This window comes from Cetorhinus maximus, chromosome 10, assembly GCF_964194155.1.
Source record: "Cetorhinus maximus chromosome 10, sCetMax3.hap1.1, whole genome shotgun sequence".
Taxonomy (NCBI): Eukaryota; Metazoa; Chordata; class Chondrichthyes; order Lamniformes; family Cetorhinidae; genus Cetorhinus; species Cetorhinus maximus.
This window is the reverse complement of record NC_135888.1, coordinates 18,272,913-18,287,225: the sequence shown is the minus strand read 5'-3', so window position 1 is coordinate 18,287,225 and position 14,313 is coordinate 18,272,913. Positions and strand designations below refer to the sequence as shown.

At 42.0% G+C, this 14,313-nt stretch overlaps 1 protein-coding gene across 2 annotated transcripts in view; it reads right to left on the bottom strand.

The window, feature by feature from the left end:
• Window positions 1–14,313, bottom strand: part of golga2 (golgin A2) — a 75,659-nt gene that overhangs the window by 45,614 nt on the left and 15,732 nt on the right. For both annotated transcript variants that reach the window (XM_078550085.1, XM_078550086.1), the window contains exons 7-11: window positions 13,050–13,106; window positions 8,629–8,709; window positions 5,900–5,938; window positions 4,836–4,898; window positions 3,578–3,671 (exon numbers count right to left, since the gene is read on the bottom strand). In XM_078550085.1, coding sequence (XP_078406211.1) covers window positions 3,578–3,671; window positions 4,836–4,898; window positions 5,900–5,938; window positions 8,629–8,709; window positions 13,050–13,106 — 334 coding nt within the window. The remainder of the gene's footprint in view (window positions 1–3,577; window positions 3,672–4,835; window positions 4,899–5,899; window positions 5,939–8,628; window positions 8,710–13,049; window positions 13,107–14,313) is intronic.

The window sequence follows — 14,313 nt, the reverse complement described above, 5'->3', positions numbered from 1 at the left end:
TGCATTTGGACATGGGCTGCTTCAGTATTTGAGCCGTCGTGAATGGTGTTGAACATTGTGCAATTAGCGAGCATCCCCACTTCTGACCTTATGATGGAAGGAAGGTCATTGATGAAGCAGCTGAAGATGGTTGGGCCAAGGACACTACCCTAAGGAAATCCTGCAGTGATGTCCTGGAGCTGAGATGACTGACCTCCAACAACCATAGCCATCTTCCTCTGTGATAGGTATGACTCCAACCAACAGAGAGTTTTCCCTCTGATTCCCATTGACTCCAGTTTTGCCAGGGCTCCTTGATGCCACACTTGGTCAAATGCTGCCTTGATGTCAAGGGCAGTCACTCTCACCTCACCTCGGGAGTTCAGCTCTTTTGTCCACGTTTGAACCGAGGCTGTAACGAGGTCAGGAGCTGAGTGGCCCTGGCGGAACCCAAACTGGGCATCAGTGAGCAGGTTATTGCTAAGCAAGTGCCACTTGATAGCACTGTTGATGACCCCTTCCATTATTTTATGGATGGAGAGTAGACTGATGGGGTAGTAATTGGTCAGGTTGGATTTGTCCTGCTTTTTGTGTACAGGACATACCTGGGCAATTTTCCACATAGCCGGGTAGATGCCAGTGTTGTAGCTGTACTGGAACAGCTTGGCTAGGGACACAGCAAGTTCTGGAGCACAAGTCTTCAGTACTATTGTCGGAATGTTGTTAGGGCTCATTGCCTTTGCAGTATCCAGTGCCTTCAGCCGTTTCTTGATATCATGTGGAGTGAATTGAAATGGATGAAGACTGGCATCTGTGATGCTGGGGACCTCCGGAGCAGGCCAAAGTGGATCATCTACTCCACACTTCTGGCTGAAGATTGTTGCAAATGCTTCAGCCTTACCTTTTGCAATGCTGTGCTGGGCTCCTCTATCATTGAGGATGGGGATATTTGTGGAGCCTCCTCCTCCAGTGAGCTGTTTATAATTGTCCACCGCCATTCATGACTGGATGTGGCAGGGCTGCAGAGCTTACATCTGATCCGTTAGTTGTGGGATCGCTTAGCTCTGTTTATCACTTGCTGCTTATGCTGTTTGACATGCAAGTAGTCCTGTGTTATAGTTTCACCAGGTTGACACCTCCTTCTTAGGTATGCCTGGTGCTGCTCCTGGCATGCCCTCCTGCACTCTTCATTGAACCAGGGTTGATCCCCTGGCTTGATGGTAATGGTAGAGTGGGGGATATGCTGGGCCATGAGGTTACAGATTGTGTCCGAGTACAATTCTGCTGCTGATGATGGCCCACAGTGCCTCATGGATGCCTAGTCTTGAGTTGCTCGATCTGTTCAAAATCTATCCCATTTAGCACGTTTAGAGGTAGTGCCACACAACACGATGGAGGGTATCCTCAATGTGAAGGCAGGATTTCATCTCCACAATAACTGTGCGGTGGTCACTCCCAACGATGCTGTCATGGACAGATGCATCTGTGGCAGGCAGGTTGGTGAGGATGAGGTCAAGTATGTTTTCCCTCCTGTTGGGTCCCTTACCACCTGCTGCAGACCCAGTCTAGCAACTATGTCATTTAGGACTCGGCCAGCTCGGTAAGTTGTGGTGCTACCGAGCCACTCTTGATGATGGACATTGAAGTCCCCCACCCAGAGAACATTTTGCACCCTTGCCACCCCTCCACCATGCTTCCTCCAAGTGATGTCCAACATGGAGGAGCACCGATTCATCAGCTGAGGGAGGGCAGTACATGGTAATCAGGAAGTTTCCTTGCCCATGTTTGACCTGATGCCATGAGGCTTAATGGGGTCTGGAGTTGATGTTGAGGACTCCCAGGGCAAATCCCTCCCAACTGTATACCACTGTGCCGCCACCTGATAGGTCTGTCCTGCCAGTGGGACAGGACGTACCCAGGGATGGTGATGGAGACGTCTGGGACATTATCTGTAAGGTGTGATTCCGTGAGGATGACTATGTCAGGCTGTGGCTTGACTAACCCCCAGATGTTATTAAGGAGGACTTTGCAGGGTCGACAGGGCTGCGATTGCCGTTGTCGTTTCCGGTGCCTAGGTCAATGCCGAGTGGTCCATCCGATTTCATTCCTTTATTGTGTCTTTATAGCGGTTTGTTACAACTGAGTGGCTTGCTAGGTCATTTCAGAGGGCATTTAAGAGTCAGCCACATTGCTGTGGGTCTGGAGTCACATGTAGGCCAGACCAGGTAAGGACGACAAATTTCCTTTCCTAAAAGGGCATTAGTGAACCAGATGGGTTTTTACAACAATCGACAATGGTATCATGGTCATTAGACTTTTAATTCCAGATTTTTATTGAATTCAAATTCCATCATCTGCTGTGGCGGGATTCAAACCCGGGTCCCCACAGCATTACTCTGGGTCTCTGGATTACTAGACAATACCAGCTCCCCTCTTCAATTAAATAGTAGGGAATTGTGAAAATTTGCATAGAACATTGGTTACACCACACTTGGGAGTACAATGCACAATTCCAGTCTCCATTTTATAAACAGCACAAGTGCATTTAAGAGAAAGCTAGATAAGAATGAGGTTGAAAGAAACAGGATATGTTAATATGGCTAGAAGGGTGATTGGAGGCTGTGAGGGGCATAAACACCAGCACAGACTAGTCAGCCTGCTTCTGTGCTACAAAACCAATGCAAATTTATGTAAAAAAGATTGAACTTGCAGGAGGTAGGCAGCCATATATCCTGCCTTCAAGCCAACCAGTTGAGCAGCCCACATTAGTTTGTAGTGATATTATGCTCACTTTCTTGTATACACAGGTCCATGCATTATGGAAGGTACAGGTTTCCAGCCTTTGTATTTTTTGTATCTTCATGCACACTTTCTTTCCCTTTGGGAAATAGTGGGGAAGTACTGGAAGGGGTAACAAGCTGATTATCAACCTGTAGAAACACATCATGAACGCACCTTCCATTACCATCAAGTCCTGGAGTGGGACTTAAACTCATAGCTTTTGGCTCACTACCCACTGAGCCACAAGATATTTCTATGCAGCCATGTGCCCCAGCTTAAAATCCACAGACCACCAATCTTGTTGCTGCAGGTGCAATTTCATTGAATCCTGTATATTGGAAACAATCTTCTACATCCATCTATAAAACAGATGGCTACATGTTTTCAACCAACTGATATTTATTTATGCATTACAACAGGACACACCCTGGTTTCATGCATATCAGGACCTAGAAAACTTGTTTTGCCGGAACGATTTGTTCTGGCTCTGCCTTACACAGACGTTAGGTTTGTAAACTCATCATCCTCTCCAAAAAAACCCCACAAACTCTGCAAGTAAAGCAAAATATTACAGCACTTCAAAGTTTGGGCCTTCCAATTTGACAGAAACATGTTGAACACTCCACAAGTTACCCAGATATGTGGGGGCAGGGATCTTGTGGGTGGGGAAGGAGACAAAATAAAATGAGGCAAAGCATTGCAATACTGACTATTTTTGTTGAAAACTGTTTAAAGCACTTAAGTACAAGGAGCAGTTGTGCAATGTTGGCTATCAGTGGCAAATGGATCATTTGGTAATTAATTCAAAAGGCTTTACCTGCTTTACTCCGTACTATTTGCTTTGCATGAGCCAGCGCTGACTGGAGTTCAGATTTCTCAGATACCAAAATCTCAATGGTGTCTACGTGAAGCTGCAAATCATATTAAATTATTCAGACTTCTCAAGATTCAATTGAAGAATCAACACAACAATTGTTGGTTTAAAAACTTGCCAAGAGTAACTATAACATTTTAGACTGAAAGTTATGGCCAAAGTACAAGTTACTTCCACCAAATGCAGCTATACCTGCAGGTGCACTGTATATCTAGCTAATAGTAATCATTTTAGGTAACGAACAAGATTAAGCCAAGTAACCCGTATGGTACTTTCAATTGTCAAACTTTCCAAACTGCAAATTGCATACGCGAGCTGAAAGTGTTGGCAAAGATGCAGCAAATTGTCTGCTTTCCTCCAACTGGTTAGAATATCCAACACAAGCATAGTGCTCAGGAAATAAAAGTGAATCTTTCTCATGTACAATCACCATTTAATAAGTTTTTTTTATTCTTAAGTTCCGGTTGGAAGCTCCCCCTTTTCTTAGATGATTAAAGCAATGGCCAGCTGAATCCTACATATCAGAAATCTCTCCGGTTTTATTGCCAGTCTGTGGCTGAATTAATTAGCACTACTGGGATAGCAATAAGGCACTACAATTGACATGCCACTTCTCTAGATTATATAAACAGGATGTGAGGGGCGGGGTCAAAGAGAAAGATCAGGAAGAATCATCTGGGTCAGGGCTCCTGATTGGAATGGAAAATAGATGAAAAGTATGAATGTGATGTGCCAAAGCACATTACAACCAAGGAATTACATGTGGTAGCTAATTTGCACAAAGCAAGGTCCCACTCACAGCGATGAAGTAAGGACCAGAAATCTGCTTTTAGTTATGTTGGTCGAGAAAAACACATTGGCAAGAACACCAGGAGAACTCCGCTGCTATTATTCGAATAGTGCCATGGGATCTTTTACAAGCACCTGAAAGGGTAGATGAGGTCTCAGTTTAATGTCTCAACTGAAAGGCAGCAATGAAATGTCAGCTAAAAAATTATGTTCAACTCTCCAGAGTAGGACTCAAATTCACAACTTTCTGACTCCGAAGCAAGAGTGTTAACCACTGAAACAAAACTGGCACTTGAGATACTAAAGGGCACCCACAGAATACCAACTTAGCAGGAAATTAAGGGCTTTGCAAGAAGAGGCAGGGAAAAGAGAGAAATGGAAGAAAACCAACTTCTCAACAAGTTCTACTTACTTTTAGCTGTTCTTTCATTGATTCACACTTTTGGTTGGACTTCAGGTCAGAAGCTTGCTTTTCCTGTGCAAAAGTAGAGATGCACAATGAGTATAATCATGTCATATGGTGCAAAATAAACTATTCTTAAACCTCCCAGCTCAAGTTGAAATGTACTGTTAAGTGTAACCAACTTAACATCTGATGGGCAAAAAGACCCACAGAAATAAAACTCAAAAAAAGCACTGAGATTACAAGACCCTTTTATTGAAGGCAGCATGATACTCTTACAATGGCTCAGTGCAATCAAATTCAACTAAGCATTCCATCCAATAAACATAATCCACAAATCAATCACTCAGGTTGAATCAAAAATAGAAATAGCTTAGGCTTTTTTTTTTAAAGTATGCATTTACAAGCTATTTTATCCAGAGAGAGAGAGGCAGTGCAGACTTCAGCCTAAGCCCACACATGTACTTTCTAGAAGAGGCCACTGGATGGTAGTCAGGAGTTGAAACATTGACATCTCTGGGCCAAGGTGAGCCAAGGTAAAAGCGAAGTGCCCCAGTTTGCGCAGCAAGCTCAGGGTAATATTAACCTCTCGCTACTTCTCTTCACACTCCCCCCACCCCCACCCATTTCAAATGCCAGCAGAGTGGCCTGGCTTTCACAATTCCCCAAACAATTTATTCATTTGTTATCTGCTCCAAATTTAAGAATTAATCACTATGCTTTCTAGGGCACTTCAAATCGTGAACTTGATCCATGGGCTTTTGAAAGGACATACACTTCACAATAATTGCCTCTGTGGGGCATCCACCACCAACTGCCAAGTTTACAATTAAAGCTGAGGCTGGGATAAAGTATATATCTCAGCAAAATGCCAAGGGAGGCACTTTACAAGAAGGTGAGAAGAGACAAATTTACTCAAATACCCCAGCAGCAAAAACAAAAAAAGGGTATTGGAAAATGCCTGCGAACAGGTCCCATTTCGACCCTATCGACCAGAGATAGAGTCAATTATCAACAGAATAGGGCAAAATCCGAGGGCAGCATGAACAGAAAACAAAACGGTGTTATTTTACCTTCTCTAGATGATTTTTAAGCTCCTGAATGTGTTTTCCCTGTTAGAAAGAAAGAAACAAAGATGAAAGCTACTGTGAAATATCAAAACACTAATCAGTTGCCTCTTTACCCCTGTGCTCCAATAAGAAAATGAAGAAACACAGCAATCACCAACACATACCATATAAAAATCTATTTCTAATGTTGCAAACAGAACCAGCACAAAGTCATTAATGTATAAATGCTTTCAATATTTCTTGAAGTATTGAGCTGGAGAAATACTCAAAATAGATATCCACTTTTCAATGTGAAGCAAATTTCTATGCCATTAAATACACAGGCATTCTCAGCAGTCTAATTGCTGTTATAAACCTGGGTCAATTCTCTGAGAGTTTCCGATTAAGTTATTCATGAGCCTGTGTAGATATAGTAGGCAGCATTACAGCTGTCAAAGTTTGGGGTGCAGGAAAGAACACGGCCATACACTTTAACAAACTAGCAGATCTCCCATGCTACTGCTCACCATGAGATGGAAGAGGCGCCTTTTTAAAAAAAAATAAAAACACAGTAATGGTGTTATAACCCTTGTTCCCAGCAAGGTATGCACCATCATTCCCCCAGTACAATTTTCTCTCCCTCAAGTCCATGGAGCACAAACATGATTGTACCTAACGTAAAACTGGCCCAGCTACTCACCACCTGGCTTAGCTTGAGCACATCAAGTATTACTCAGCTCATCTTGGGAGGGCAAAAATAATCCCGGCTTCTCTTTTGCAGCGACCAACCACCCCCTCTAACATTTCTTTCTCATCCCCTCCACACTAAACCCAAACACCAATCGTAAAGAGCGCATGGATCTCTTTGGCATCGAGATAAAGACCATCTACAAAGCTGCCTCCAATATGTCCTCCATTTCCCATACTCCCAGCCCCATCCCAAATCCCTATCTTCCTAAAGCTTCTTCACCATTCACACCCACACGCCACATTCCACACACCCCCCACCCCTGACTGTTCATTTGAAGGCATTTGCTCAAGGAATCCATTTTCAGTTTATTGTACTTGAACATATTGTACATGTTCTCGGTGAAAGACTATTAAGTATAGCCATTTTACAGATGAGTTTCTGTCCATGACTGGGAATTACTTTACAGCTGGAGCAACCATGCAATATATGACAGTCATGCAATGACACAATGAAAATGCAAAACCTTTCTATGCAGCTGCGATCTGAAAATTCCAAGACATTGAGAAGTTGATCAGTTAACATGAAAAACCAAATGTTGGGCTCCATTTTCCAAATGGTAGTTTTGATTCCAGACCAACCTTAGATTACATGAAATAAAGCTTCAGCAGAGCCACACACACACACAGAAAGTGCCATACTGGCAATGCAGTTTAACGATGCAAATGTAGGGCTGAGATTCACTGTGATTTAAAACATTTAGGAGACACACTCCTGCATTGCAAGTTGTGCATTCCAAAGAATTTTATTCACTACACACTACATAGTCAGCCTCAGCTCAATTAGTAGAACTCTTGCCTCCAAGACAGAAGATTGTAGGTTCAAGCTCCACTCTAGAGACTGGAGCACAAAAATCTAGGCTGACACTTTAATGCGGTCCTGTCCGAGATGCAGTCTTTCAAAAGAGACATTAAACTGAGGCCCATCTGCCCTACTGGGGGGGTGGGGGGGGGTTGGGGTTAAAACCCACTGGCACCATTTCAAAGATGAGGAGAGTTATCCCCAGTGGGAACTTGCTGTGCGTAAAGTGGCTGCTCTGTTTCCTACATTGAGACACAACCCCCCTCCCCATACACACTCCCATACCCAACTAGCAGACCAGCTGTAAAGGGTTTTGGTTTTCAGCAGCTTACCGATCCCCCTTCATTTGCGGGGTCCACGCAGCGGAGTTGACAGTGATATTAAAATACCATGCAATTTGGCAAGCTTTTACTGGACCCAAGAAAAGCCCTAGTTGTTATTTTAACTATGCTTACAACTGCATAAATGCTGATGTCAAATTCACTGTTCAGTTGAAATAATGCATTTTTGCAAATATATAAAAATATCTATCTAGCTCAGTTTGTCCAAATACATGGAGAAAAGGCTGGCTGTTCAGTAACTATTACATTCGGTTAGTATGTTTCAAATGGGGCTTTAAAGTGTGCAAAAAATCTCGGTAAATCAAAGCTGCAGGGGCCTTTTGCAAGATCTTATCATGTTAGTCTCCTGAGTTTTATTGTTTCCCATACTTCACAGGGATCCAAGGACCTATGTTTGCAACACTCCTCTCTCCCACAGCAAAAAAACCCCACAGATGCTGAAGGGCAAGGGGTAGGGGAAAAGCAGAAAAACAGAAGAGAGCTAACACAGCAAACAAAACAAGGGGTCTTTTCAGAACGGTACATGTGGTAAACCCAAGTATAACTGCTGAACGTCTACTCGCAAACCTACTTGTGCTGCACTTAATCTTTCGAGAGTACAATTGTTTGCGAGGACTTATAGGCATATCAGACACAAATACCTCACTTATGTCCCTCTTTCAATACCATTTGGAATCTGGAGCCAATATTAATGCAGGAAATCTTTACAATGCAAAAGAAGCTTTGCTTTCCAGCCTGGATATATTTAGTCTGATGATGACTGATCAACATCTTTTATCAGGCTGCCTAACTTGGTTAAGACGAAAAGCAGAGGCACCAAGATAATATCACACGCTGCTACATCAAACTCCACATTCCCTTACCAATTCTTCTATCTTTGTGCTTTGTTCTCTATTTGTCAAATTGCTGGAGTCAAGGGCTACAGTCAGCTCTTGGTTTCGTGTCTGTGTGCACATGCAGAATCAGAGAGAGTGAAGTGGAGGAACAAAAATGAAAGAAAAGTTAAATTAATTTTAAAAAGTGAAGTTATTGTTGGTTTTGACCAACGCATGCTTAAAAATTAAATGAAACTGCATCACTTTCCATGGAATCTTTTTGGTTTTTACAGTGCACTCCAATCTTTACCAAAAGAATTGTTGGGTTACTTTTAATTAACTATCTTAAAATACTCCACTCTGTTCATTTTTTTTAATTTAAAGGGTTACACATTCACAATTTCCTCTGTTCAATGTACAGTCTCTGCTCCCCTTAATTCAAAGCTGTTTCTTTTGGCCTGAAAAATCAGCTGAATTAGCCATTCATGCAAATTAAGCCATTTCAATCAAAATTTTAAAGATGGGTTTCGAATTATTTTAATTTGTTTAACAGAATTCAAACTTGTTCAACCCAAATTACTGAGAACCTTCTATTAAGACTTAACACTTGTCTGCAATCCTCAGGTTTCTCCGCCTTAATTAGGGAGTTAGGAGACAGGCTAAAATTAGACACTAGGCTGGTGCAAGACAATATTATACACTAGCATGGTTTTCAAACGCAGCACATTAGCTTATCATCGATAATAAAGAAAAAACATAGTTTTAAGAAGATTATAGCTGAGTAATTGGGAAAAACAGTAAGTGGATATTCAGTTTGTGTTTGGGCTGTTGTAAGCACCGTTAGTTTAACATTCATTTTTGTTTCAGCACAGTGCTTTCAGAACCTTCAGGATAAAGGTCGCTGAAGTCACTGGGCAGGCTTTCAAAAAAGGTTAGTGTCAACCAGTTCTTCTTCATCCAAATTCAGAATAAATTTGGTGCTTGCTGCAGCCATTTATCTTGTGGTGGCAAATGCATTAAAAATCAACATCTGGACAGATCAATGCGGCGGCATTAATCAACCACTGAAATAAAAATATTCCGATATTCATCACCAGGGCAGCTCTTGATTTTCATCAGGTTGCCTTTAAAGGTGTTATAAAGATGGGTCAGCTCTATATTATTTTCACAATTTCTACATATCTGGGCTTAATCCAGAACAAATGCTCAATGCAGCTGCTGCCTACATGTGCTGCATTTTGATAAGACAGTTGTAGAGGCCAAAAATAACCTTCCAATAGGGATGAAGTATCTCTGAACCAATAGATATTCACTTTTGAAATGTTAAATGTATAAAAAGAGGCGATGCGAACTTTAAGAACTATGCAAACTTTTTGGCATCCAGTGGCATTCCTCACTACAAAAAAAAAGTCTACCTTTGTTTCTTGTTGTGTTATGGGTCTTTCCCAGGCTAGTTTTTGAAACAAGTCCTATTTGTTCAGTCCGAATATCCAGTAGATTTGTCCAGCTTTTGTACAAGCTTTACCAGTATTGTATAATTGTAAGCGGCAAAAAGAAATGGATTGCCTTTTTAAAAACAAAGGCTTATTGTTCTTATAATGCATCATTTAACTCAAATCTTTGAGTTCAAAAACCAGAATCATCCACTGAAATTTCCTAGGACACTACTGACAAATAACTGGAAGAGCAAAATTTAATCAAGAGTGATTAAGAATGGTGACGGTTATAAACTTGAGGTAAATACAATTATCAAATGATCAATTTTGAATGGAATTAATAGCCAAACACTAATAGAAATACAGCACTCTTCTATTCCACTTGGTGTCAGAGTAAGATTCTTCTTATCTCCAAACAGGCAAAGGAAATGAGAAGGGGTGCGGGGCAGGAAACAGGGGGAAACTTCTAGACTGCAGTATGAATTGCACAACTTTTAATAAACTCAGAATATAAGCGAATATAAGGGTTTGTTAGAGTAATCTGAACACAAGGTAATGAATTTAATAAAAACCTTCCAGTTCACAAACCTACGAGAAGAAATTTGTGAACACCGAACTGTTCAGTGACACATGCAATTATATGACACATAAAAGAAAGCACAGGCATCTAAACAGTGCTAATGATGCAAGGACCTAGGAGTGCATGCTATGATCCTGACAGGCAGGATACAGTTTCATTTACTTTTTATTTAGCTACAAGCCATAATCATACACAGATTACATTATCCATTTGCAATCACATTAACTAAAAATTAATGTCTCTGCGGCAGTTGTATATGAAGTCAGAACTTGCTTTCTCTCCAATGCAAATTTTGGCCAATTATTGGTGCAGCAATTTCTGTGTTGTGTACAAAAATAGTGACAGCTTGTGAATGCTGCAATTCAGACCTGGAGAAAAAAATCAAGTGCCAGCACCTGATGCACTCCCCACCCCCCCTGACAAAATATACAAAGCTGCTGAAAAGTATCCTTGTTCATAGTTTCAGCCATGGCACAGAAATCTTGCAGCACATCTGTATTTTTATATATATAATAAAAGCAAAATATTGTGGATGCTGGAGATCTGATATAAAAACAGAAAACACTGGAAAACCTTAGCAGGCCTGTCAGCATCTGTGGAGACAGAAACATAGTTAACATCGAGTCCAATATGACTTCTTTGGAACTCAAGTTGACTCTTCCTGGAAATGCAATCATTCCAAGGTAGTCGTAGTGGACTTGAAACTTTAACTCTGTTTCTCTCTCCACAGATACTGCCTGGCCTGCTAAGGTTTTGCAGTGTTTTCTGATTTTCTTTTTTAAAAAACTAGCTTTCCAACAGCTCAGTGAGATTATATATTTTTTTAATTAATTCATGAGATTTGGGCATCGCTGGCTAGGGCAGCATTTATTGCCCATCCCCGAGAAGGTGGTTGTGAGCTGCCTTCTTGAACCACTGCAGCCCATTTGGTGTAGGTACACCCACAGTGCTGTTACGGAGGGAGTTCCAGGATTTTGGCCCAGTGATAGTGAAGGAATGGCGATATATTTCCAAGTCAGGATGGTGAGTGGCTTTGAGGAGAACTTCCAGGAGGTGGCGTTGCCATGTGTCTACTGCCCTTGTCCTATATGGTAGTGGTTGTGGGTTTGGAAGGTGCTGTCTAAGGAGGATTAGTGTGTTCCTGCAGTGCATCTTGTAGATGAAAGACACTGCTGCCACTGTTCGTCAGTGGTGGAGAGAGTGAATGTTTGTTGATGGGATACCAATCAAGTGGGCTGCTTTATCCTGGATGGTGTCAAGCTTTTCGGGGGTTGTTGGAGCTGCACTCATCCAGGCAAGTGGAGAATATTCCGTCACATTCTTGACTTGTGCCTTGTAGATGGTGGACAGGCTTTTGGGAGTCAGGTGGTGAATTACTCGCCGCAGGATTCCTAGCTTTTGACCTGCTCTTGTAGCCACAGTATTTATATGGCTAGTCCAGTTCAGTTTCTGTTCAATTGTAACCCCCAGGATGCTGATAGTGGGGGATTCAGTGATGGTAATGTCGTTGAATATCAAGGGGTGATGGTTAGATTCTTGCTTGTCAGAGATGATCATTTGCACCACATAAGTGCCAGGCAATGTTGCTTGTCACTTGTCAGCCCAAGCCTGGATATTGTCCAGGTCTTGCTGCATTTGGACATGGACTACTTCATGTGGAGGTTAAGCCACGCAGACTAGAAGTATGTGGGTTCAAACTCAGTCAATGCTGAACTGATTGTTATGAGGGGGATAAGTAGCCAGGTTTACTGCCACCATTAACCAGTTCCTGGAGTGCTCTACATGGATGCCTACGAACAAACTCAAAGCTCACATATGAATAATGGCAAGTGACTGAGGCAAATAGAACCACCAGCTGAGAGGGTGCCTGCCTTCAGAAAGATTGGCAAACATTTACGCTGAGGGGACGGGGGGTGGGGAGTTATTTAAGGAAAAAATAAAACCAGTTGTATAAACAGAACAGTTGACAGGAGCAAAGTGACATACTGAAGGGGAAGGCCACATAATAAAAGCCTGTAAGCAACTGAATTATGCTGCCAATGTCACCCTGTGCAACAAACACTGCAGTATTTCTGTTCCCGTCAAAAAGCCTCAACTTATTACGAATGGTGCTGTTAGTGATCAGCCCCTCAGAACTTGGTTAGCCTGAAGCTTTCACAAGTGTCTTATCTGTAGTAAAACCAAGCTATTTTCCACCTGAATAATCACATTCTACGCAGAAACAGGTGGTTAGAAATGTACCTGGATTTAGAGAATCACTAAAATCATACAAGGAAGCTGGGAAAATAGTAAAAGGCCCTCAGAATTTAGATTGCTGTGTTAAACATGCTATGAAACAGGGATAAAACGCAATAAATGTTATTGTAAAGTTCATTTTCAATATAAATGCATAAAAAAATTATATTCCCATGATAAAATTGTGTCAATATATGAATCTTGGCATTTCACCATACCTCCAGTTCATTTGGATTGAAAGTACAAGCTGCACTTTCACCATTCATGTAAGTAGTCTAGTGAGGAAAGAAAAAACAAAAATTCACTCTGACATGTTAAGATCATACACTACTACAACAACTTCAATTTATTATAAACAGAATTACCTGGAAAAACTCAGCAGGTCTGGCAGCATCGGCGGAGAAGAAATCAGTTAACGTTTCGAGCCTTCATGGCCCTTCGGCAGAACTGGAGCATAGTTAGAAGAAGGGAGAAATATTTCTCCCATCTTCTAACTATGCTCCAGTTCTGCCGAAGGGCCATGAAGGCTCGAAACGTTAACTGATTTCTTCTCCGCCAATGCTGCCAGACCTGCTGAGTTTTTCCAGGTAATTCTGTTTTTGTTTTGGATTTCCAGCATCCGCAGTAGCTTTTAGCTTTTGTTTTTTTCAATTTAGTATATACCATTAACATAGTAAAATGTAAAGGGAAGGGAGCGAAAGAGGGAAGGGAGCGAAAGAGGGAGAAAGGGAAAGGAGGAAAAAGAGAGATAGAGAGAGAGAGAGAAAGAGAGGGAGAGAGAAAGAGAGAGAGAAAGAGAGGGAGAGAGAAAGAGAGGGAGAGAGAAAGAGAGGGAGAGAGAAAGAGAGGGAGAGAGAAAGAGAGGGAGAGAGAAAGAGAGAGAGAGAAAGAGAGAGAGAGAAAGAGAGAGAGAGAAAGAGAGAGAGAGAAAGAGAGAGAGAGAAAGAGAGAGAGAGAAAGAGAGAGAGAGAAAGAGAGAGAGAGAAAGAGAGAGAGAGAAGAGAGAAGAGAGAGAGAGAGAGAAGAGAGAGAGAGAGAGAGAGAGAGAGAGAAGAGAGAAAGAGAGAGAGAGAGAGAGAGAGAGAAGAGAGAGAGAGGAAGAGAGAGAGAGGAGAGAGAGAGAGAAGAGAGAGAGAGAAAGAGAGAGAGAGAAAGAGAGAGAGAGAAAGAGAGAGAGAGAAAGAGAGAGAGAGAAAGAGAGAGAGAGAAAGAGAGAGAGAGAGAGAAGAGAGAGAGAAGAGAGAAGAGAAAGAGTGAGAGGAAAGAGAGAGAGAAAGAGAGAGAGAGAGAGAGAAAGAGAGAGAGAGAAAGAGTGAGAGAAAGAGTGAGAGAAAGAGTGAGAGAAAGAGAGAGAGGAGAGAGAGAGAGAAGAGAGAAAGAGAGAGAGAAAGAGTGTGAGAGAAAGAGAGGGAGAGAGAGAGGGAGATGAGAGGGAGAGAGAGGGAGAGAGAGGGAGAGAGAGGGAGAGAGAGAGGAGAGAGA